We start from the raw sequence: 23986 nt of genomic DNA on the forward strand, positions 1-23986 counted from the left end.
TGTATCTGTAATCACATATTCAAGGTTACTTCCCTCTGGCAAACTCAAACTACTTCCTAATTTATCCTTCAAGTAGGATCTCAATTGGGAGGAGTCACGTGATGGAGTAGTGGCCGGACGGTGAACTCCAGCCCTCTCCAGAAAAGTCGGGAAAAACAAAGGAAAACACAAAGGCACAGAAAAAAAGTTATAGAAAAGTGAGTATAAAGGTGGAAAGAAGATGGCGACAAAAAAAGAAAAATCGAAAGCAACGGTAAGAAGAGAGGAAGAGAAGACAAAGGAGGAAAAAGGTGAAGGCCTTACCTGTCCGAAGAGGCCCGCTGCGGAGAGAGAAACCCGCTCCCTCAGGTCGGTAAATAATGGACTACAAAAATGGCTCGCTGAGCCGAGTAAAAGTGCGCAACCGCGCATGAAAAAAAACACACCAACGGGAGGGGGGACCAGCTGGGGAGTCGATCTCTACAGCCGGCAACGACAGCTGCAAAACACCTGCAGCAAGAAGAGACCACAGAAGACAATGGAAACAAGAAAGAAGAGAAGGAAAGGGCAACAAAGAAACAACAGATGGCCAACCCAGAGGAAGAAGAAGAGGAAGAGGAAGAGTACAGTGAAATAGAAGAAGAAAAGAAAGGCAAGATAAAGAAGGTACTTTCTCTTATTAAAGGATACATGGAGTCATTTAAAGAATGGCAAACACAGGAATTTAAGGATTTAAGAAAAAGAATAAACAACACAGAAGAGAAAATGAATAAAATAGAGATGACCTTAACAGAAATGGGAAAGAAAATGGACAAGATGGAAGAGCGGGCAGTAGCAGCAGAAATGGAGGTAGAAGACTTAAAAAAGAAATTGGAGGAATCTAATAAAAAAACTAAAGAGACACAAGAACTACTAGCTCAAAAAATAGATACAATGGAAAATTATAACAGAAGAAATAACAAAGATAGTGGGCCTTAAGGAAGATGAAGAAGGCAAGAATATGAGGGAGTTTATAAAAGAGTGGATCCCCAAGACCCTAGGATGTCCAGAACTACCGCAAGAAATGGAAATAGAAAGGGCACATAGAGTATTGGCCTCTAAACCACAACCACAACAAAAACCAAGATCTATTGTAGTAAAATTCCTAAGATATACTACAAGAGAAAAGGTACTGGAGAAGACAATGGAAAAAGTAAGAGAGGGCAACAAACCACTGGAGTATAAAGGGCAAAAAATCTTCATTTATCCAGATACAAGTTTTGAACTCCTAAAGAAGAGAAAAGAGTTCAATACAGCAAAGGCGATTTTATGGAAGAAAGGGTATAAATTTATACTAAAGCATCCAGCGGTATTGAAAATATTTATTCCAGGACAACAAAACAGATTATTCTCGGATCCAGAAGAAGCACGAAAATTTGCAAAACAATTACAAAAATAGACTGAGGGAGGAAGACGGGTAATGAGAGTAAAAATGATCACGATTGATATGTATGCGGGTAAAGAGGTATAAGAGTGAATAGAGACAATGTGCATACGTGAATGTATCTGTACTTAGAGGAAAATATAGATAGTATAGACAAGAATTAATAAGGGAAGGTAATGGAATAGAGAGAATAAGGAGGGAATTAAAAGAGTGACCTTTGTGACATATGAAAAGTGAAATCTTTTCTGGGGGGGCGGGGTGGGGGGAAATAGCGGTCACTGCAAAATCAGTTGACGCTTGCGAGTGGATTCGCAAATCCAAATGGAGAGGGGAGATGTGGTTGTCCGACAAGGGATAAAGGACAACTCAGGAGGGGAAGGGGAGATTGGGGATAAATAAGATAGAAATAGGAGAATAAGGAAAATGTTGGATGTTGTAGGAATGTTGTCTTATAAAGAGTTGAAAATAAGAAAACAGAAATGGAAAAGGAGGAAAGATAATGATGGAAAAACGGAAAGAGAAGATAAACAAAATATAAAAGGGCTACGCTGAACTATATGACTTTAAATATTAATGGAATACATAACCAAATTAAAAGGAAGAAACTACTAAATTTAAATGAATAAATGTATTCCATTAGAAAAAATAACATATAGGTTAAGAAATAATATTGAAATATTCGAACAAGTATGGGAGCCTTACATTAAATACAATAGCAAAAACTTACCGGGGATAAACATTACCTAAGTTGATGGAAGGAGAAGGAAAGAAAAGAATGGACTCAGTAGAATTTCTGGTGTATTTTTGTTGAATGACAACATTGTCTGACTGGCTTAATGCAACCTAGATTGTATACCTAAAATGGATGAGGGGGGGGGGTGGGGGGGTGGCTTGGGAGGAGGGGGGGGGGGAGAAAAAGTCACTGTATATGTGTGAAAAAGAAATAGTGTATATCATGCCTAATGTGATTTATGGTGTGAAAAATAAAAAATTTTAAAAAGAAAAAAGTAGGATCTCAATTGGTAACATGCCAGCGCTGTATCTCCAGTTATATTGTATTTATCTCTCATTTGTTCAAAGGATAAGAATCTACTTCCTGAAAAACAATTTTCTATTCTTTTGATCCCTTTTTTTTTCCCATTCTCTAAAGGAAAGGTTATCTATTGTAAAAGGGTGTAACTTATTTTGCGTCAATATTAGTTTTGGTAATTGATAGTTTGTTTTATTTCTTTCTACATGAATCTTCTTCCAAATATTGAGGAGATGATGTAATACTGGAGGAGTTCTATGTTGTACCAATTTTTCATCCCATTTATAGAATATGTGTTCAGGTATCTTTTCCCCTATTTTATCTAATTCTAATCTCGTCCAGTCTGGTTTTTCCCTTGTTTGATAAAAATCTGATAGGTATCTTAATTGTGCGGCTCTATAATAATTTTTGAAGTTTGGCAGTTGTAAGCCTCCTTGTTTATACCATTCTATTAATTTATCTAGTGCTATCCTCGGTTTCCCACCTCTCCATAAAAATTTCCTTATTATTTTCTTTAACTCCTTGAAGAATTTCTCTGTCAGTTGTATTGGCAATGCCTGAAATAAGTATAATATCCTTGGAAAAATGTTCATTTTAATACAGTTTATCCTTCCTATTAGTGTTTTTTTTTAATTTTTTATTTTTCACACCATAAATCACATTAGCCATGATATACACTATTTCTTTTTCACACATATACAGTGACTTTTTCTCCCCCCCCCCCCCTTTCCTCCCAAACCACCCCCCCACCCCCCCTCTCATCCTATTAGTGTTAGTGGTAAATCTTTCCAATGCTCTAAATCGTCCTGTAATTTTTTCATTAGTGGATAATAATTGAGTTTATATAGTTGGCCGAGATTTTTGTTTATTTGTACACCTAGGTATCTTATTGCCTGCATTTGCCATCTAAATGGAGATTCCTTCTTAAATTTTGAGAAGTCCGCATTATTCATAGGCATTGCTTCACTTTTATTTACGTTTATCTTGTAACCCGACACTTCTCCATATTCCTTCAATTTCTTATATAATTCTTTTATTGATAGTTCTGGTTCTGTTAAGTACACTATAACATCATCCGCAAATAGACTGATTTTATATTCCTTGTCTTTTATTTTTATTCCTTTTATATTATTGTCTATTCTTATCAATTCTGCTAGTGGTTCTATAGCTAATGCAAACAATAAAGGTGATAGTGGGCATCCCTGCCGCGTTGACCTGCTTAAGTTAAATTGCTTTGATACATGTCCATTTACTGTCACTTTCACTAACGGTCTGAGGCTGCATCTTGAGCTCGGAGAAGTGCACGGGCCTCTTTGTCAAACCATGGTTTCTGGTTAGCCTTGGTTGTGTGACATCCTCGACACACTTACTAATATAGTCAGTCACTGAGCCAATGTACTTGTTAATGATTGCATCGCTGTTGTAGGTGGCCACCTCCCTGAAATAGCTCCAGTCCATGGTCTCAGAGCAGTCCTGTAGCACTGCTGTGGCCCCACCTCCGACCATGTCCTGATCTCCCTGGAAAAACTGACCGCAGAAAGCTTCTTAATTGCTTCACCCCATTTACTGAAGGCAGAACACAAACTATAGAAATCAACATGCCTGAGAATTCCCTGGGCAGGTAGAAGGTCTACATTTCACTATCAGGGACTCCACCTCTGCTGAGATGTCAAAACACTTTTACTTCCTTCTTTTCAAGATGTTGGAAAGAATCACAATTCATTTTCCAGCAAACCCGCTATTTTTTTTAATCCAAGATCCAGGTCTCCAGTGAATCTCAGGTGAGTGTAGGAAACATTACCTGTGAGCCAAATGTCAAGCCATCGAGGTTTTCAAATTGTCTGGTAGCAGATCAAATGTTTTATAGTGCAAATAACTCAGAGCTAAATTGCTGTGTGCTTACTCCACAAATCTCATTGACCAGTGTTGCAAGGGCACACTTGGGTCACTTAAACCGGAAAATCCCATTGATTATCCTTTGAAAGCTCTCACAATTTAGGAAATTGGATACTCAGAGGAAGGATGGGTGGATTGACAGTAAAATGCTGGAGGAACTCGTCGCGTCTCACAGCGTCCACACAAGGTAGAAATATCGGGCTTGAGCCCAACTTCAAATAGTAAAAAGCAGGCAGGCGCCAAAATTAGAAGGCTGGGGGAAGGGAAGAATGGGCAGAGGAGGAGCACAGACAAAAGGTGTTCCATTGGACATGGAGAGAACCAGAGAGAAGTGAGAATCGATGGGGGCGGGGGGGGTGGGGGAGGGAGGGGGAGGGAGGCTGTTTTGTGCTCTGTGAAAGGAGGCAGAGAGAAAAGGGAAGAGAAAGATCAGAGATAAAGGAAAGGACACACAGGGAAAGAAGAGATGGGGGGGGCTAACAGAAACTAGAGAAGTAAATGCCAATGCCATCCAGTTGGAGGATACCAAGTCAGAATTCAAGGTGTTGAGGGTGGCACTGTTAGTGTAGCGGTTAGGGCAATGGTGTTACTGCGCCAGCGATCAGGGCCGGGTGCAAATCCCATGCTGTCTGTAAGGAATTTGTACATTCTCCCCGTGTCTGCATAGGTTTTCCCCGGGGGCTCCGGTTTCCTCCCACTGTTTGAAACATAATGGGGATTGTAGGTTAGTTGGGTGTAAATGAGCAGCACGGTCTCATGGGCCTGTTACCATACTGTAAGTCAAAAAATTTTTAAATATAAAATTCTAAATTGTTCCTCCACTTGCAGGTGGTCTCATTCTAGTAATGCATGAGACCACAGATAGACATGTTGGCAAGGGAATTGATATGGGTGGCCTCTCGGAGATCAACACTATTGCAGTGGACAGAGTCGAGGTGCTCAACAAAGCGATTTTCCCAGTCTGTATCCAGTCTCTATGATGTAGTGGAGACCACAGCAGGAGCACTAATTGAATTAGAAAGACTACTTGGGGCCCTGAATGGGGGTGAGGGAGGAGGTGTGGGTGCAAGTGGAGCATCTCCTGCATTATCTCACAGAGGCAAGTGCCCAAGGGGTGCTTAATGGGAAGGGAGGAGTGGGCGAGGGAGTCATGGAGGGATCCATGGTGGGATCACTTAGTTGGTGGCGGAAATGGTGGCAGAGAGGGATTTGTTGGATGCAGAGGCTGATGGAGTGGTAGGGGAGGACAAGGGGAATTCTGTCTTTGTTTCGTGGGGGGGGGGGAAGAACAGAAGAGACCAGGGCAGATATGTGGTTAATGGAGGGTATGCGGGTGAGGGCCATGATAGTGGTGGTAGGAGAAAAGCCACAATGTTTGAAGGTGGAGGACACCTCTGATGATCTGGCAAGGAAGACCTCGCACTAGGTGCAGATGTGACAGTCAGAGGAATTGAGAATAAGGAATGAAATCCATACAGAGGACAGGGTGGGAAGAGGTGTAGTCAAGGTTAGCTGTGGGAGCTGGTGGGTTTGCGCATGTCTGTCAAAACTTTGTCTCCCAAGATGGAGACAAAGAGAAAAGGGAGAGTTTTGCTGGAGATTGATCCAGTGAACATGAGGTCAAGGTGAAAGCTGGTAGCAAAGTAGATAAAGTTTTAACAAGCTCACACATGTGTCTAAGGCATCAAAGTAATTGCCAATGTAGCAGAGGAAGTATTAAGAAGCCTTGCTGTGTAGGCATGTAGCGTGGATTCCTCCACATAGCCAACAAAGGGGCAGGCATAGTTGGGGTCTACGCTGATACTTATAGCTACCCCTTTGATTTGGAAAAAGTGGGAGTCAAAGAAGTTATTGAGGGTGAGAACAAGTTCTGCCAGCAGGAGGGTGGTGGTGGAGGGAGACTGGTACTGGCTCGGTCTATTGTCAAGAGAGAAACGAAGGGCTTTGAGACCTTCGGTGTTGGGAATGGAGAGTGACTGGATGTCTGTGTGAAAATGAGGCAATTGAGTTTGGAGAACTGGAAGTTGTTGAAGTAATGGAGAGAATGTGAAGTTTTGCGGATATAGATGGGGAGGGACTGGATCTGGTGGGACAAAATGGAATCGAGGTAAGTGGATACCAGTTTGGTGGGGTAGGAGCACCCAGAAACGATAGGTCTGCCAGGACAATTGGGTTTTTTAAAACTTGGCTAGAAGATAGAACCAGCTAGTACGGGGTTGGGAAACAAATAAGGTTGTTGGCTGTGCAAGGGAGATGGCCGGAAGTGATGAGTTCAGAGATAGTGAGTGATACAGTGGTTTGTTGAGTTTTGGTGAGGTTTCATTGGAGGAGTAAGGAAGAGGAGGTGACAGTTGTTATCTGGCTTCGGCCAGATTGAGGTCAATGCACCAGACCACGACAGCACCACCTTTGTCTGTGGGTTTGATGGGGAGGTTGGGATTGGTGCAAAGAAAGTGGAGGGCCAGGCATTCCAAGGGGATGAGTTAAGAATGAGTAGGAGTAGTGAAGATGGTTGATGTCTTGGTGAAAGTTGGAAACACCAAGATCCAGAGCAGGTAGAAGGCCAGAATGAGGTGCCCAGGAGGAGGAAGAAGGGGTCTGTAGTGGGAGGTGGCGAGTCCTGGTTGCAGGAGATGGACCCGATGAAAGAGGAGTTTTGCATCATGGCGTTTGCAGAAGTCATTGAGGTGTGGGTAAAGGGGTATGAAGGCGAGGCCTCTACTATCTTCCTTTTTCAATCTTCGTATTGGACATATAAGTTAACAATACACGAAGAGAATAGAATCCAGAAGTAAACAGTAAAAACAGAAACATAATACAACGTGTAATATATTCAACAATATATTCCTTTCTCCTCAATACAGAACATTAAAAAAAAGAGAAAATATTATTGTTAAAACCCCATCTAACCTACTAAAATAAACAAAAGAAAATGCAAAAAGTCCATGCAGTCTAAACGGAGAGTTCACTTCAACAGATCAGTGCAAACTATTTATCTGGTTTTGCCAAAAAAAAATCAACAGAAATCCAGTCTGGAAGGTAAACTCAAAATACAAATGAACTCGTATGAAAATAGTTTATAAAAGGACGCCAAGTCTCTTCAAACTTATCAGGTGTCAAAAGTACAGCTACTAATTTTTTCTAAACTTAATAATGACCTAATTTGAGAGAGCCATTGCATCAAAGTAGGTGAATTAGGATCTTTCCATTTAAATGAAATGGCTCTTCTGGCCAATAGTAAAGGCCACAACCCGATGTGCAGAATTGGGAACGACCCATCTCTGGAACAAGAATTCCAAAAATGACCATCAATGGATTAGGTTGCAATCTAACACCCAGTGTAACTGACAAAGTCTTGAGAATATCTGTCCAATACAGAGCAAGACCGAAACATGTGCGTTAGTGTAGCCACTTGTGATTTACATCTATCACACATAGGACTAACGTTAGGAAAGATACAAGCCAATTTACCTTTTGACACATGAACCCGATGTACCACTTTAAACTGTCGGGCACCAAATCCAAAAATCTTTTCCCAAAGTTCATCTGGGAGAAGTGATTGAACTTTCAATTCCCAAGCTCCTCTAATTTTATCATTAGATATCGATTGCAATTTTAATAAATTATTGTAAATATGACTTATTAAACTCTTAACCATGGTGTGCGCAGAAATCATTGATGTGTAGGTAAAGGAGGATGAAGGTGAGGCCCTCTACTGATGACTGAGTGTTCCATCTCCAAGCAGGGAAGGTTAAGACCAGAGAGGGTTGGGGGGGTTGGAATGGTGGAATTATCTCCCTCAGTGTTTGAAATTGACAATGCTAATCAAATCTACATCAAGACATTTATCTCCAATTGCAAGAAAAATATTCACAATGAACAGACAAACACACGCACACAAAATTCCCCAACCACCTTTCACACTGCGCCAAAGCTTAGAAAACAAGAACATAACAAGAAATAGGAGGAGCCAGTCATCCAGCCCATTGAGCCTGCTCAGCCAATCAATTAGATCATGGCTGATCGGAGGATAGGCTCATGTCCACCTACCTGCCTTTTCTCCTATATCCCTCAATTCCCTTACGATGTAGAAATCTAACCAACCTTGTCTTAATTATATTTACTGAGGTCATCCCTACTGCTGGGAAAAGGAGTTCCATCTCACCTTTGTCTGTAAGGAGTTTGTACGGTCTCCCCAGGTCTGTGAGGGTTTATCTGGGGGCTCCACATTCCTCCCAACCTTCAAAACATATCAGGGGTATGCAGGTCAATTGGGCACCACAGGGCTCGTGGCCCAGAAGAGCCTGTTACAGTGCTACATGTCTAAATTAAAAATTTAAATCTTCTGATGCAGATTTCAACTTTATTGTCAGAGAACATAGACAACACCACATACAACCCTGAGATTCCTTTTTCCTGCGGGCGTGGCAGAATTACCACTAATTGGTAGTGCAAAAAATAAAATGTTCACAGCGCAAAACAGGTAAACAAAAAAAATTAAACAACAAATGTAAACAAACTGACTGTTTAATACAGAGAGAACAAAAGAAAATCAATAAAGTGCACGAGTCCTTAAATGACTTTCTAATTGAGTTTGATGTTGAGGAGTCTGATGGTGGAGGGGGAGCAGCTATCCCTGAACATGGTGGTGGGAGTCTTGTGGCACTGATATCTTTTTCCTGATGGCAGCAGCGAGAACAGAACATGTGCTGTCTGGTGTGGATCTTTGATGATTGCTGCTGCTCTCCGACGGCAGTGTTCCCTGTAGATGTTCTCGATAATGGGAGGGTTGCCCCAAATTTACTCTCATGAATCTGTGGCTATGCCCTCTAGTTCTGGTATCTATCCCATCAATCAATCTTATCTATGCCTTTCATAATTTTGTACGTTTCTATAAGATCCCCTCTCATTCTAAATTCCATTGAGTACAGGCCCAGACCCGCAGCTGCCCGTCAGGATCAGGGGAATGTTCTTGTCCACTTGAACTAACTGACCTTTTTAACATCTAGTTTGCAACCAGTCTTTACTTGTGCCATTGTTTTCTTTTCTTTGGCTTGGCTTCGCGGACGAAGATTTATGGAGGGGGTAAAAAGTCCACGTCAGCTGCAGGCTCGTTTGTGGCTGACAAGTCCGATGCGGGACAGGCAGACACAGTTGCAGCGGTTGCAAGGGAAAATTGGTTGGTTGGGGTTGGGTGTTGGGTTTTTCCTCCTTTGCCTTTTGTCAGTGAGGTGGGCCATTGTTTAATCTCTCATTAATTGTATGTGGTACTGCTTTGTCAAGCAGCTTTTGTATAATCACTGTGGTCTCAAGAACGTTGCCTCATTTTAATCCTGTGGCCCTGCTTTAACACTGTTAAAGTGACAATAAATGCTACCCAATCGATACCCGACATCCAGTCTTGGCTAGACCAAGTCATTTTAGCATTGCTTCTGCACCAACACTTCTGAAAAACCATTGGCTTTGCTTCAGCCACATGAATTGTTATGAGTTGGTGTCTTGCCTTTCATGAGCAAATGTTTCCAGCCATACCCAAATCACCAAGACAATTTTAAGAGGAAGCAGAGTGGCAGAATCTGATCTATTTACAGTGCACACAGAAGTGGAGTAGACTCTGATACAATCACCATTCCACTTCACTGAAAGCTCAGCATCAATGCAGTCGCTCAGGAAATGATCACAAGAGCAGTCATTTTAAATAGATCACATGAAATGCCGCATCTTGCTCTCCCAGGCACATGCCTGAAGACAAAAACATTTCTGATTTGCACCTTCCAAATGCAAGAGGGAAAAAAAGGGTGCATGTTTATGTGTTGTTGTGTTGTCCCTCACAATTTTATATCGAGTTTACAATCAATGAAGATTTTTTAATGGCTTTTAATTTTTTAAAATTTAGGTGTACAGCACGGTTACATGACATTTCAGCCCACGAGTCCATGCCGCCAATTTACACCCAATTAACCTCCCCCCCCCCCCCCCCGGTATGTTTTGAACGGAAGGAGGAAACTGCAGCCCCAAGTGAAAACCAACGCAGACACGGGGAAAACATGCAAGCTCCTTGCAGGCAGTGCAAGATTTGAAACCCGGTCCCAATTGTTGGTGCTGTAAAGGTAACCGCTACACCGATCATACCACCTTAATGTGCAAATGAAAGTCAAATTTTACATTTAAATTTTAATTTTCTTAAATTTAAATTTAGACATACAGCATGGTAATAAGCCATTTCGGACGAGCCCGTGCTGCTCAATTAACCTACAACCCCCACCCGGTATCTTTTGAATGGTGGGAGGAAACTGGAGCCCCCGGGGGGGGAAACCAAGCAGACATGAGGAAAATGTACAAACTCCTTACAGACAGCACAAGATTTGAACCCCCATCCCAATCTCTGGCACAGTAGAGGCGTTGTGTTAACCATTATGCCAACCAACCAGATTGGCCAAACCACCAGTCTTCAGTTGAATAAATGCAGGCCAGGATACTGGGAAGAAATCCCTGGTTTTCTTCAAAATTCTACATTGCGATCTGAACCTCACCTGGACAACACTGCGGTGGTATTTTCCTTTAAAGTGGGGCTTGAACCCAGGTGGCTCTGACTCCGAAGTGAGAAGGCTTCCAGCAGAGCTATGCTTGATACCTGGATGAAATACTAATTAGGTAACACTGTCTGCCAAAGTGCAACAGGGAAAAAAAAATCTTTAGCTGAGACACAAGAACACAGCACCTGCCAGTGAGTTTATCTTCCAGCAACTGAAAGAAGGGAGAAGTGATTGTTTTGGTCACCGAACTCTGGGAAAGATTCTCAATAAGGCTAAAAAGTGCAGAGAAGATTTACAAGGATGTTGAGGAACTGAGTTACAGGTAAACGTTTAAAAAAAAGAGAACTCTTTATTCCCTGGAGCATAGAAGAATAAGAGAATAGATCAGTGTTTCTCAACCAGGGTTCTCCAGAACGCTAGGTTCCGCAAGCGGTTGCTAGGTTTCCGCAAGAAACAGTGATAAATAAGCTAATGCAATTTTGAGTAATTTTTGTTTAATTTTATTTTTGTAATTTTACTATACACTGATGGCATATTGTTGGAAAATCCTTGGTTATTATTCAACCACATATTATTTTAAATAAAAACCTCAGTGTGAGGTCTCATAAATGAGCAGTATGATTTTTTTTTGCATTGCCAATAAATTTGACAAAGGGGTCATTTTTTCCTTAAAAATAATGTTTACCACATGAACTATGATAAAAATATAAAAAAGATAGATATTAATAATGGTATATAATAATTTTTATGCAGGGGTTCCCCGAGACATGAAAACTATTCCAAGGGTTTCACAGGGGTAACAAGATTGAGAAACGCTGGGATAGATGATGGAGGTACTAATATACAAAATTTTGAAAGTATAGAGTAAATGCAAGCAGGTTTCCTTCTCTCCCCCCCCCCCCCCCCCCCATTGAGTTTAGGTGAGACAAGAACTAGAGGACATGGGTCAAGGGTGAAAAGGAAAATGTTTAAAGGGGAATTTCACCACGTGGTGTGAGTATGGAACAAGTCGGCAGCTGTAAGTGCTGAATATAGGCTTCATTTTGACATTTAAGAAAAAATTGGTCCAGGGGCAGGTCAATTGGACCAGGCAGAATAATAGTTCAGTACAGGGTGGATGCACAAAAGGACCCGTTTTGGTGCTGTGAAGTTTGGTAAGATTGGGAGTGGGGTGGGAGGGTGGAAAATTCTACTTCTTGGTTACATTTATGAACCAACTCAAAACTGAAAACCCCCTGCCTCAGACAATATATGGTTTTGATAAAGCACACAAATAGAGAGCTCAAAAAGATCAAAGCTTCCCTTGATCAATTGTTGGTTTTAAAACCCTTTGCACAAATTCCTTCATGACCTCTTCGTAGGACTGTACTGGAGTAAAGAGGGACCCGTCTAATCTTTGTTCAGTTTTTACTATCTAGGTTTTGCTGCCCAGATTGCAATTGTTCTAGAGAAATTCAACAAATTGAACTTCACAATTCTTCTGGTATTCCCACGTTGCCTTGGTTGCTGGGAAGTCTGAGCCAGGGATTTCTGAGTCTCGAGGCAAAACCTTCCGAGTCAAGTTAATTATCATCCGATTATCCTATCCAATGAAACAGTGTATTCCAGTTCAAGGTGCATTAGTGGCACCAAGATGTCAAGATCTCCCTCAACAAATCTGATCACTTTCCATTTGGTACTGGAGAAAATAAACTCCCTGTGTTCTCAGCTAAAGATTCTCCCCCCACCCCCCACACCCCCCCCCCCCCAAACACTTGGTAGATGGTGTTCATTGTTTAGTATTCTATCCAGGTGCCATCTGTACCTCAGCTGGAAGCCTTCATGTTTCTGAGTCAGAACCACCTGGGTTCATCCCATTTTAAAGTGATGATCTCCTCCCTTCAACTGCTACCCTTGTCCTTGATGATGTAGTGCTGTCATCTGGCTGAGTGGCTACAATATACTGTAGATGGTACTTCCTGCAACCAGTAGTGAAGGGAATGAATATTCAGAGTGGTGGGAGACTGCTTTGCCCTGGCTGACAATGAGCTTCTTTGAAGCTTTTATAATTATCCTGTTTCAACATGGAACTTCTGATGCAACTGAATAATTTTCTATGCCATTTCAAAGTCAACCACATTGGTGGGTCTGGGATCATATCTGGGCCAGGATTTCCTCCTGTGTGATGGAAATGACTCAAAATGGACTTGTTACAACACTTGAATATCATAAGCACCAAAACCTTCCGAGTCAAGTTAATTATCATCCGATTATCCTATCCAATGAAACAGCGTATTCCAGTTCAAGGTGCAAAAACATACAATCGCACGTAGAGAATATAAAAATAAATGAATTTTGTTTGATAAATAGTAGAATCTTGGAGGGTTTGTTTGAGCATTTAAACAACAATTTGCTGGAGGAACTCAGTGGGTTAAGTGGCATTAGTGGGATAAAAAAGGAAAGTGTGGTGGGCTGGAATACTTCATTGGGACAGAGTGTGGAGGAGATAGATCTGGCGATAATGAGGATAGGGAGGGAGGGGTAAGACCAGGGCCAGTAGCGGGATTGGTGGACTATGGAGAGGGGAAAGATAATGGACAGAGGCAGTTGAGTGGTCATTGCCAAATAGAGGTCAAGAGAAGGGATGAGGTGGTGCAAGATGAGTCACACAGAGTGGGGTGGGTGACAGGTAGATAGATACAAAGACTTTGAAATCTGATGATGACCAAAGGCATATAATGAAAGACCACATGGAATGAAAGGGAGGGAGAGGTATGGTGCTATATGTGTATAGATGTATGCATGAACCTGTGACTCCTCCCTCCCAGATATCCCCATAAAGGCAGTCATGCCCAAACCCCTCCCTCAGTACCTGCCTTGGAACCAGGCCAGCATCATGCAAGCAATCATGACTCTTTCTGATTGAGGTTGATTGGTAGTACAGAAGGAAAGATTTAATATAGGGAATAGGGGGTGGAAGGAGCTGAAGAGGGAGCAGGATAAGAACTAAGGGGGCAGGGAGGTAGTAAATGGAACACAAAAGGAGGGAAGGGAAAGGGACAAGAATGGAAATAGTTTGGAAGAAGAGTTACTTTACCTCAAATTAAAGATTTCACTGTTCACACCATTGGGCTGCAGAATTCCCAGGCAAAATATGAGGTGTTCCTTGAGATTGTGTTGAGTCTCATTCTAGCAGTGGAATAGGTCAAGAATGTGCAGGTCGGAACGGGAAGGGGGTGAAGTGCCATGTAATGGGGTACTCCGGATGGCCATTGCAAAAAGAGTACAGATGCTCCATGAAGTGGCCCCCTCTTTGCACGATCTCAGTGGTATGAGGTAGACCACATCAGGAACAGCAAATGCTGTAGATAAATCTTTGCCTCACCTGTTAGTTTCAGATTTTTTTTAAGCTTTGAATTCAATAGCTTACAAAGTCAGATCTGAATGTTTAGATTGTTTGTCCAGCAGTCTTCGTTACCAATTTTGTAACTTAACCACTGAGTCAATAAATCAATGTTGTAGAAGAGACTAATCAGTCCTTAACTCAGGAACAATCTTGGCAAACAGTCTCCATCAGTGTCAACCAAACCCCATCTCTTCCTGTTCCAGACCACCATTATCTCACCATGTGAGGAAATGCCTCCTGCTTTCATTCACAAATTTCCTGGCTGCTAGTTGGACAGGCAGTGGTGCAATGCATAGAAATGCTGCCTCACAGTGCCAGTGACCCAGGTTCAATCCTGACCTTGGCTGCTGTCTGTTAAGCTTGCATGTTTTTTTCCCCCTTTTGGTCTAGATCAGTGGTTCTCAACCGTCTTCGTTCCACTCACATACCACTTTAAGTCATCCCTATGTCATAGGTGCTCTGTGATTAGTAAGGGATTGTTTAAGGTGGGATGTGGGTGGCAAGAAAGCATTTGAAAACCTCTGACTCGTTAAGTGCGGGGTTTCAGAATTCCAAGGGAAATGGGCCAATGACAATTTTTCTCAAGCAAAATATTTCAGTAACAATTGGGTCTAGAGCAGTGATTCTCAACCTTCCCTTCCCACCCACATCCCACCTTCAGTAATCCCTTACTAATCTCAGAGCACCAACAGCATAGGGATTACTTAAAGTAATATATGAGTGAAAAGAAAACAGTTTGAGAACCACTGGATCTTGATCCTCACATTTCTTCCCACATCTCAAAGAGACGCTGGCTGGTTGCAAGGTTCATTAACCGCTGTGTGTTCCCCTTTGTGTGCAAGAAGAGGTCAAATCAGAGGGTGACTGCTAAGAAGGTGGGAGCCTTTTTAAAAAAAAGATCAGTGGAAATGGATGATGGATGGTCAGTATATACTCAGCAAGCAGAGGGCCCATTTCCAAGCTGCATCACTCTATGATCGTACACACTAGGAAGTTAAACATGATTCTTTAAAAAAAAAATCACATAGGATAAAAACAACTGCAGATTCTGGACATCTAAAATAAAATGGCACAAATACTCTGCAGATGTGGCTGAGAGCATTTTCTGCCTTACTGGTTTTAAAACCTTATTACAACTTAAAGAGAAGATTATCTACTGTAAAATTGCCTTAAGGTGAAATGGGGGCAGGGTGGGATTGGACACATTGAGAGATGGGAGCATTACAGGCCAATGAAACAATGGATGCCCCTGTCTATTCCCAAGGACAATGTTTCAAACCCCCTGAGAGCCCGCTTACCGTGTCTGTCACTGGGCATGGAGCAGGTTCTCTCCCTATGCTTGAACTAGAAATAGTTCTCAGCCCAAGGTATGGGGAGCAGTGCCTTGTTCAAAAAAGATGCCATTCAATGCAGAAAAGGAACCACATCATGTTGCTGAATCCTCAGTTAAAATTCCAAACTTGGATGTCTTCGGACCATTCCACATGGAGTTCATAATGTTGGTTTTTGATGTACAGGACAATTGGGAGAACTGGCAAGCATGAAGATTCCAGTCACTGGGAGCATTAGTCAGAATCTGGGATTCTTATCAACCTGTCCACTTCACAGACATCAGTGAGGGGGGGGAGAAATCAGTTTGTACTTTGATACTGACAAACTATTTAAAAATTTATGCTTCTGGTGTTATTATCTTGAAAGGGAAACAAGAAAACTCCATGGAAATGGATAATCAAGAATAGACCACATATTGCAGGTATTTTTACACAGCAATTTTTATTTACTAAGTACCAGTTTTCACAACCCAAGTCAACTTACCAGAAGTCAGAAACGGTGAGAAACACGACCCAATGGAATTTCTCTTCTCGGGCCATTCAGCCCGACTGGAAAAAGGTGGTGCCGCCCCAATGGTTGCCAAGACCAAACCTTCAGGGTTAATGCGTGGCTAGCCACTCCGTCAAGCTTGTACTCAGCTTTTGGCATGAAAATAGATTTCTCTAATTTTAGGTCATCCATTCTCTCTCACTCCCCCCACAAAAAAAAACTTTATTCAGTTCGCTCATGACACCAATCATAAAAACCTCCAGGCAGTTCCGGCTGCATTTAACTGTAAATGTTATCTTTTATATTTATCATCTCTTTCCATTATGGGGTCATTTAATGTATTGTAGTGGCGCACGTCCTCATGGCGAACCGGCCCTGCTTGTATTGCCACGTGGCGGGGGCAGCCTCAGGGAAGGGATGCTGGAGTCAGAGAGAAACCTCCGACGACGCCATTTCCTCATGGCTGCCCTGCCACGTGGCGATACAAATGGGGCCGGTTCGCCATGGGCGATGTGCGCTGCCGCCACACAATGAAATTATTTAAAATATAAAATTAACCATTTGGCCAAGTCAGAATTATGGTACAAATGAACCTTGTGTGCATGACAATAAGCTTTATGATTTTTTTTAACCTCCTCCCATTGTTACTCCTCTTTATCTCTTCACCCATCTTCTGTTCAATACCCCATCACCTTTCAGCCCCTCCCGGCCGGTATTGTACCACCCATGCAATGCTGCTTCGACCACTGAATTACTCCAGCGGCTTCATTGCCTGGTCAAGATTCCGGCAGCTGCCAGTTTTCTGTTTCTCTGTTGTTTATAGTAAACTGCGTGATAAATAGAATCTGTGCATTGTTGGAAACAATTTTTTAAAAAATACAATGGCATTTGACCCAGAGTGCCTCCAACGGTTTGTTTTTTTGCTGCAGTAGTATTCACCGGCCCTTTTTAAACATGCCAGGTGATTTTCTGACATTGGGATTCCAATCTTTAGTTTAAAAACACCAAAAAGCTGCAACATCAACCCAAATCTGCATTCCTATTAGTTCAAGTTTATTATCTGACTGTACATATACAACCAGACAAAATAGTGTTTCTCTAGTCCCAGGTCTACACACAATATACACCAAGGTATTGACCGAGTAAACCTGCAGACAGCTAAATTACCACTAACCTGCTGTGTTAAAGAACTCATTGTTGATGAGGTGTGAAGATCAATCCAGTAACAAGAACATTACGTATTTATTTTTCCGCTCTAGAATTGGAGAGGATGGCACACAAAAATCCTCAAGGGCTCAGTGAGTTAACTTTGTTCAGTGATAATGATTTGAGCTATAAAATGCAAAATATTTAAATGCCTTTGGCAAGGCAAGCATTGTACATCATTTATCACCAGAAGGATTCTCTATGAAGCCCATAACTTGCTTTGTTTTTGCATTACAAAAGCAGAATGCTGCTCTACTGACCCTATTGTATCAAACCATTGGTGTGCAATGCAAGCTGTTTTATTCATGACACTGAGATTTTTACGTGATAGGGCGGAGACTATTATGCTTTATGCCACTTTGTTCTGGGATGTTATTCCCGCTTTTTTCCAGAATGTGTTCTGTGCAAAAAGCAGAGAACCGGAATTCCAGTCCCATAATTTTTTTCACATAGGCCCTAGTAATTTTTGCAAACTGCCTGCAGTGTTTTTTTTTGGGTCATGATATGCCTTGTTTATCATAATTTTCTTAGTATATTTCCGTACTGCCTGTTCTCTCCCGTGGCCTGCTATCTCGCGGAACCCTAACCCCACACCTAACCCTATGGTGTGAATACAAGGTCACCCACTTCTTCTTCTTTCTTCTTTGGCTTGGCTTTGCGGACGAAGATTTATGGAGGGGGTAAAAAGTCCACGTCAACTATACATTCAAGAAACTTACAGCAGGACCTATCAAAAGGCACAAATACTGGAAAGGAAATAAGGCCAGAACCAGACACAGGGTAATGAAAGCATGGACCATTAAGCCCAAAAGTGGCAGTTAATAGTGATTCAGAACCTGTGAGAGAGGAGACCAGTGAACACAAGAGAGGTGATCATGCTGCCCACATATGAACGAACTAACCTGAACCCTAACCCTAGATTTGACATTTGGTTGGCCAGATTATGAGCAAGCTGGTCTGTGGGTTTGTCCTCAGTTCGAACACAGTCTGAAGGGGGGGGAGAGGGAGGGGGGGAGAGGGAGGGGGGGAGAGGGAGGGGGGGAGAGGGAGGGGGGGAGAGGGAGGGGGGGAGAGGGAGGGGGGGAGAGGGAGGGGGGGGAGAGGGAGGGGGGGAGAGGGAGGGGGGGAGAGGGAGGGGGGGAGAGGGAGGGGGGGAGAGGGAGGGGGGAGAGGGAGGGGGGGAGAGGGAGGGGGGGAGAGGGAGGGGGGGAGAGGGAGGGGGGGAGAGGGAGGGGGGGAGAGGGAGGGGGGGAGAGGGAGGGGGGGAGAGGGAGGGGGGGAGAGGGAGGGGGGGAGAGGGAGGGGGGGAGAGGGAGGGGGGGAGAGGGAGGGGGGAGAGGGAGGGGGGGAGAGGGAGGGGGGGAGAGGGAGGGGGGGAGAGGGAGGGGGGGAGAGGGAGGGGGGGGAGAGGGAGGGGGGGAGAGGGAGGGGGGGAGAGGGAGGGGGGGAGAGGGAGGGGGGAGAGGGGAGGGGGGAGAGGGAGGGGGGGAGAGGGAGGGGGGGAGAGGGAGGGGGGGAGAGGGAGGGGGGGAGAGGGAGGGGGGGAGAGGGAGGGGGGGAGAGGGAGGGGGGGAGAGGGAGGGGGGGAGAGGGAGGGGGGGAGAGGGAGGGGGGGAGAGGGAGGGGGGGAGAGGGAGGGGGGGAGAGGGAGGGGGGAGAGGGAGGGGGGGAGAGGGAGGGGGGGAGAGGGAGGGGGGGAGAGGGAGGGGGGGAGAGGGAGGGGGGGAGAGGGAGGGGGGGAGAGGGAGGGGGGGAGAGGGAGGGGGGGAGAGGGAGGGGGGGAGAGGGAGGGGGGAGAGGGAGGGGGGAGAGGGAGGGGGGGAGAGGGAGGGGGGGAGAGGGAGGGGGGGAGAGGGAGGGGGGGAGAGGGAGGGGGGGAGAGGGAGGGGGGGAGAGGGAGGGGGGGAGAGGGAGGGGGGGAGAGGGAGGGGGGGAGAGGGAGGGGGGGAGAGGGAGGGGGGGAGAGGGAGGGGGGGAGAGGGAGGGGGGGAGAGGGAGGGGGGGAGAGGGAGGGGGGGAGAGGGAGGGGGGGAGAGGGAGGGGGGGAGAGGGAGGGGGGGAGAGGGAGGGGGGGAGAGGGAGGGGGGGAGAGGGAGGGGGGGAGAGGGAGGGGGGGAGAGGGAGGGGGGGAGAGGGAGGGGGGGAGAGGGAGGGGGGGAGAGGGAGGGGGGGAGAGGGAGGGGGGAGAGGGAGGGGGGGAGAGGGAGGGGGGGAGAGGGAGGGGGGGAGAGGGAGGGGGGGAGAGGGAGGGGGGGAGAGGGAGGGGGGGAGAGGGAGGGGGGGAGAGGGAGGGGGGGAGAGGGAGGGGGGGAGAGGGAGGGGGGGAGAGGAGGGGGGAGAGGGAGGGGGGAGAGGGAGGGGGGGAGAGGGAGGGGGGGAGAGGGAGGGGGGGAGAGGGAGGGGGGGAGAGGGAGGGGGGGAGAGGGAGGGGGGGAGAGGGAGGGGGGGAGAGGGAGGGGGGGAGAGGGAGGGGGGGAGAGGGAGGGGGGAGAGGGAGGGGGGGAGAGGGAGGGGGGGAGAGGGAGGGGGGGAGAGGGAGGGGGGGAGAGGGAGGGGGGGAGAGGGAGGGGGGGAGAGGGAGGGGGGAGAGGGAGGGGGGGAGAGGAGGGGGGAGAGGAGGGGGGGAGAGGGAGGGGGGGAGAGGAGGGGGGAGAGGAGGGGGGGAGAGGGAGGGGGGGAGAGGGAGGGGGGGAGAGGGAGGGGGGGAGAGGGAGGGGGGGAGAGGGAGGGGGGAGAGGGAGGGGGGGAGAGGGAGGGGGGGAGGAGGGGGGAGAGGGAGGGGGGGAGAGGGAGGGGGGGAGAGGGAGGGGGGAGAGGGAGGGGGGGAGAGGGAGGGGGGGAGAGGGAGGGGGGGAGAGGGAGGGGGGGAGAGGGAGGGGGGAGAGGGAGGGGGGAGGGGGAGGGGGAGGGGGAGGGGGAGGGGGAGGGGGAGGGGGAGGGGGAGGGGGAGGGGGAGGGGGGAGGGGGGAGGGGGAGGGGGAGGGGGTGGGGGAGGGGGTGGGGGAGGGGGAGGGGGAGGGGGGTGAGGGAGGGAGGGGGAGGGGGGGAGGGGTGAGGGAGGGAGGGGGGAAGGGGGAGGGGGAGGGGAGGGGGATTAATATATAGCAATAGGATGGTGGTACAACATAAACAGAAGCATATACATGCAAGCATAGTAAGAAAGTAATGGGTTAACTTCTACCTGAGCCCAAGGCTGACCTTGTCCCTCCACTGGCCCGGGCTACCCCCAGTGCTCCTCGCTCCCCACCACAGGGATGGCTACCCCCGCCACCCCTCAGGCTGCCCCTCGCTTCACACGCGGCCAAGGAAACCACTGCTGTCCCCGCTCCTCACCGCGGCCTGGGCAGCCCCTTGCTCCCCACCAGGCTCAAACCCCTCCTGTGGTTCACTTAATGCAGGTGACAGGCTGGACACTGGTATTTCAGCGCCCCCCCCCCCAACCTTTCGCACACACCGCAAATCTTCATGCTGCCGCTGCCAGCTCCCAGAAACCACTGCATGCCTCAGCCCGGTACCAACTCTGGCCCACAGACACTGGCGTCACCCCTGCAGATCGTTAATCACATTTCTTCCACAGAAACCCTTCACCTTTCCACGGCACCCCTGGGTTCTCTGGAACTCAGTTTGGGAAACACTGCACAACAGAATAACTGCTGAAGTTGCATTGCCATACATGACATTAGTGTCCCTTTCTGGTACATTTTTCCAAAATATCAATGGTCAGCCATCACAAGCACCATATACTGCCATCCAGCCAGTTCATAGACAGACCCAAGGTTGCCATCCTCTTTGTCCACAGAGGTGACCTACTCTCTCAGATGCCAGGAATCCATGTTTGACTTGGACATTCAAGACTAAACATTACAGTATTTAAACATAGCCATTAAAAAAATCAAATTAAATGTTTCTGAAGCAGATTGAAAAGCACAAGAAAAGGGCAGGTTAACGAATTCTGGTCACACCTTGTCACAAATTGTGACTTCCACAATCGTACCAACTGTTCAGTGCATTTAGCCGGGCAGTTCCAGATTATCTCACGCTTCTTGACCTTTGTTCTGTACCTGAGCACTCTCCATATGCCTATTTATCCATAATTGAGAAACATTCATTTCCATTGTCCTGCTTGACATACACCTGGTATAATTGTTTCATTTCAATGAATAATCACCAAGAACATCTATAATTAAGATACTGGAAAATTACAAACTATCCAATCTTTAAAGCATACCAGGAAAATTTTAACATTTTCACTAATATCTTGAACAATGTTATAGAAGTGCATGGGAGAACATGCATGGAGTCAGGTTGATTATAACCAGGGAGCCCACCCACAGTGCAGTGTTGTGAACTGGAATCACAGCACATCCCAAAGAAACCAATCTGTCCACTGCAAGGGTCCACAAATGGTGAGAAGAAATCTTTGGTCGGAGACATTCCTTCCAGATTACTAGTCTTCAAAGGTGTTACAGTAATGTTCCACACCTACCTGCTATCATCTGTGCTCAGGTGTTCAGTGCAGGACAAGCCCCCACCCCCCACAAATCGTTTATTTCTCCAAAATGTTTTGTTAACACAATAGATTTGAACATTGCATATATTATCGAGGGCATTGAACCCGGCTCACACCATTTCAATGAGCCTGTCAACACCTTCCGTTCTGAATGCCAACGCTCTATCTCCCAGCAAATCATTCTTAACAGGTGGTCGACATGCTCAATACCCACTCTGGATCCAATCAGAAAAGTACGTAACTCAAAAAGCCATTCAGTTCAAACCCAAGCACAAGCCTTGAACTCTCCCAGAGTTTCTGCTGTGTTTGAGAAGCAGAGCTGTCTTGGACAATGGACAGATGGAAGCTGTATCCTGTCAGAAACAGCCTGTGAACACCACATAAATGCTACTGGCTGGGTCCCGTGTTGGTCCGTGGTCGGGTTATTACACGGAACAACAACAAAACAGCTGAAATTGCATCACACCAGGTCACCGAAACTCAGAGGAAAATCTCACATTCTAACGCAGTCCTTACTCATCAGCTTCAGAATACAGCCTGAACCAATAAAGAGAGATGGGTCTTTCGCCCCCTGTGCGCCGCTTCTTCCAGCTGCTCACGGGGAGGGTGAAATCAGAAACCCTTTCACCCATTCAACCGGCTCCTTTCTCCCCTGCTGGAATACGAGAGAGACGATGGGAGGGGAGGGGGGCGGCATCGCGCTGGCCCCATGATCGATCATCACACCCTCATTCCAAATATGTTAACAACAGCTAAAAGGGTGTCCTGGAACCAAATGCCAAAATATCTTAGCGACTGTGAAAGGGGAGGGGGAAAAAGAGAGAGGGGGAGGAGGGAGGGGAGGGGAAAGAGAGGAGGAGGGGGGAGGGGAAAGAGAGGAGGAGGGGGGAGGGGAAAGAGAGGAGGGGGGAGGGGGAAGGGGGGGATGGGGGTAGGAGGGGAGAGGGGAGAGGGGGGGAGGGGAGAGGGGGGAGGGGAGAGGGGGGGAGGGGAGAGGGGGGGAGGGGAGAGGGGGGGAGGGGAGAGGGGGGGAGGGGAGTGGGGGGGAGGGGAGTGGGGGGGAGGGGAGTGGGGGGGAGGGGGGGAGAGGGGGGGAGGGGAGAGGGGGGGAGGGGAGAGGGGGGGAGGGGAGAGGAGAGGGGGGAGGGGAGAGGGGGGGAGGGGAGAGGGGGGTTAATATATAGCAATAGGATGGTGGTACAACATAAACAGAGGCAAAGCACGACGCGACCGAGAGCTCCGCTCCGGTGTGAATAATCCTGCCTGAATTGTGATCTGTTACACACACATAGTGTTTCCATCACTCATTCGCAACTGCAACAAAAAGATTCGCTTGCGGCCCCGTTAAACGGGCACCGTGAGCCCAAGGCTTCGGTGGACAGGCTGCCCGGCCGGTTCCCCTCTCCCCACCGCTCCACGTACCTGACAGCTCGTCGGGCTCCAGCCCGCTGTCCGTGTCGATGCCTGCCAACACGAAGTAGTCGGCGAAGCGGCAAGATCCCGGGCTGGGGCTGGGGCTGCTCATCGCTGCGGCGGTAGCTTCAGCCTGAAACCCGGCTCCTCTCACTCCCTCCTTCCATGCCCCACGGCACCGGCTCCCACCTCCCGGGTCGGGAGAGCGAGCACTGGAGCCCGTGACTTGTGCGCGTCCTCAGCCGCTGCACCGAGCTCCGCCTCTCCCCGAGCCCAGCCCCCTGACGCAGGGCGGCCGCCACTTTTCAAATCTTCCTGCACCCTCGAGCATCCCCAATTCATTTGTTCCAATGACATGGCCTCTTTCAGGGATACCCCGATGTAAAGCCGCCTATTCTACCCTCATGCGGCTGGAGAAGACCCTTTCTGTCACCTGAACGTGGCGGCAGAAGGAGAGCCACGTCCGAGCGAACGCCGGCTCCTGTGGACTGTGGCCGTCGTCCCACTGCGTCGGACTCGGGCCAGGATCGGGGGCAGTGCCGAGGTCTGTCAGTCCTGGAGGGGCGCCGCACCGGCAATCCCAGTTCTTCGCCAGGAACAGGAGACCACTCGATCCCTGGAACTCGTCCTGACCAACACCACTCTTCCTCACCCCCTCCCTTGACTTCTTTGTCAGTTAAATGTCAAAGGCCACCTGATGAATCGACTCCCCTTGGCAGCTTTCTGTGCAAGAGAATTTCCAAAATTCAGGGCCAGCAAAGAGATGAAAACCTTTATCTGAAATGGG

General features: G+C 46.9%; 1 protein-coding gene across 5 annotated transcripts in view; it reads right to left on the reverse strand.

Moving 5' to 3' along the window:
- Window positions 1-23437, reverse strand: part of dennd5b (DENN/MADD domain containing 5B) — a 312134-nt gene extending 288697 nt beyond the window's left edge. For all 5 annotated transcript variants that reach the window (XM_069903146.1, XM_069903145.1, XM_069903143.1 and 2 more), the window contains exon 1: window positions 23209-23437. In XM_069903146.1, coding sequence (XP_069759247.1) covers window positions 23209-23311 — 103 coding nt within the window. In that variant the 5' untranslated portion in view covers window positions 23312-23437. The remainder of the gene's footprint in view (window positions 1-23208) is intronic.
- Window positions 23438-23986: the final 549 nt, after the last annotated feature.

The sequence above is a fragment of the Narcine bancroftii genome, chromosome 11, assembly GCF_036971445.1.
Source record: "Narcine bancroftii isolate sNarBan1 chromosome 11, sNarBan1.hap1, whole genome shotgun sequence".
NCBI classification, from domain to species: domain Eukaryota; kingdom Metazoa; phylum Chordata; class Chondrichthyes; order Torpediniformes; family Narcinidae; genus Narcine; species Narcine bancroftii.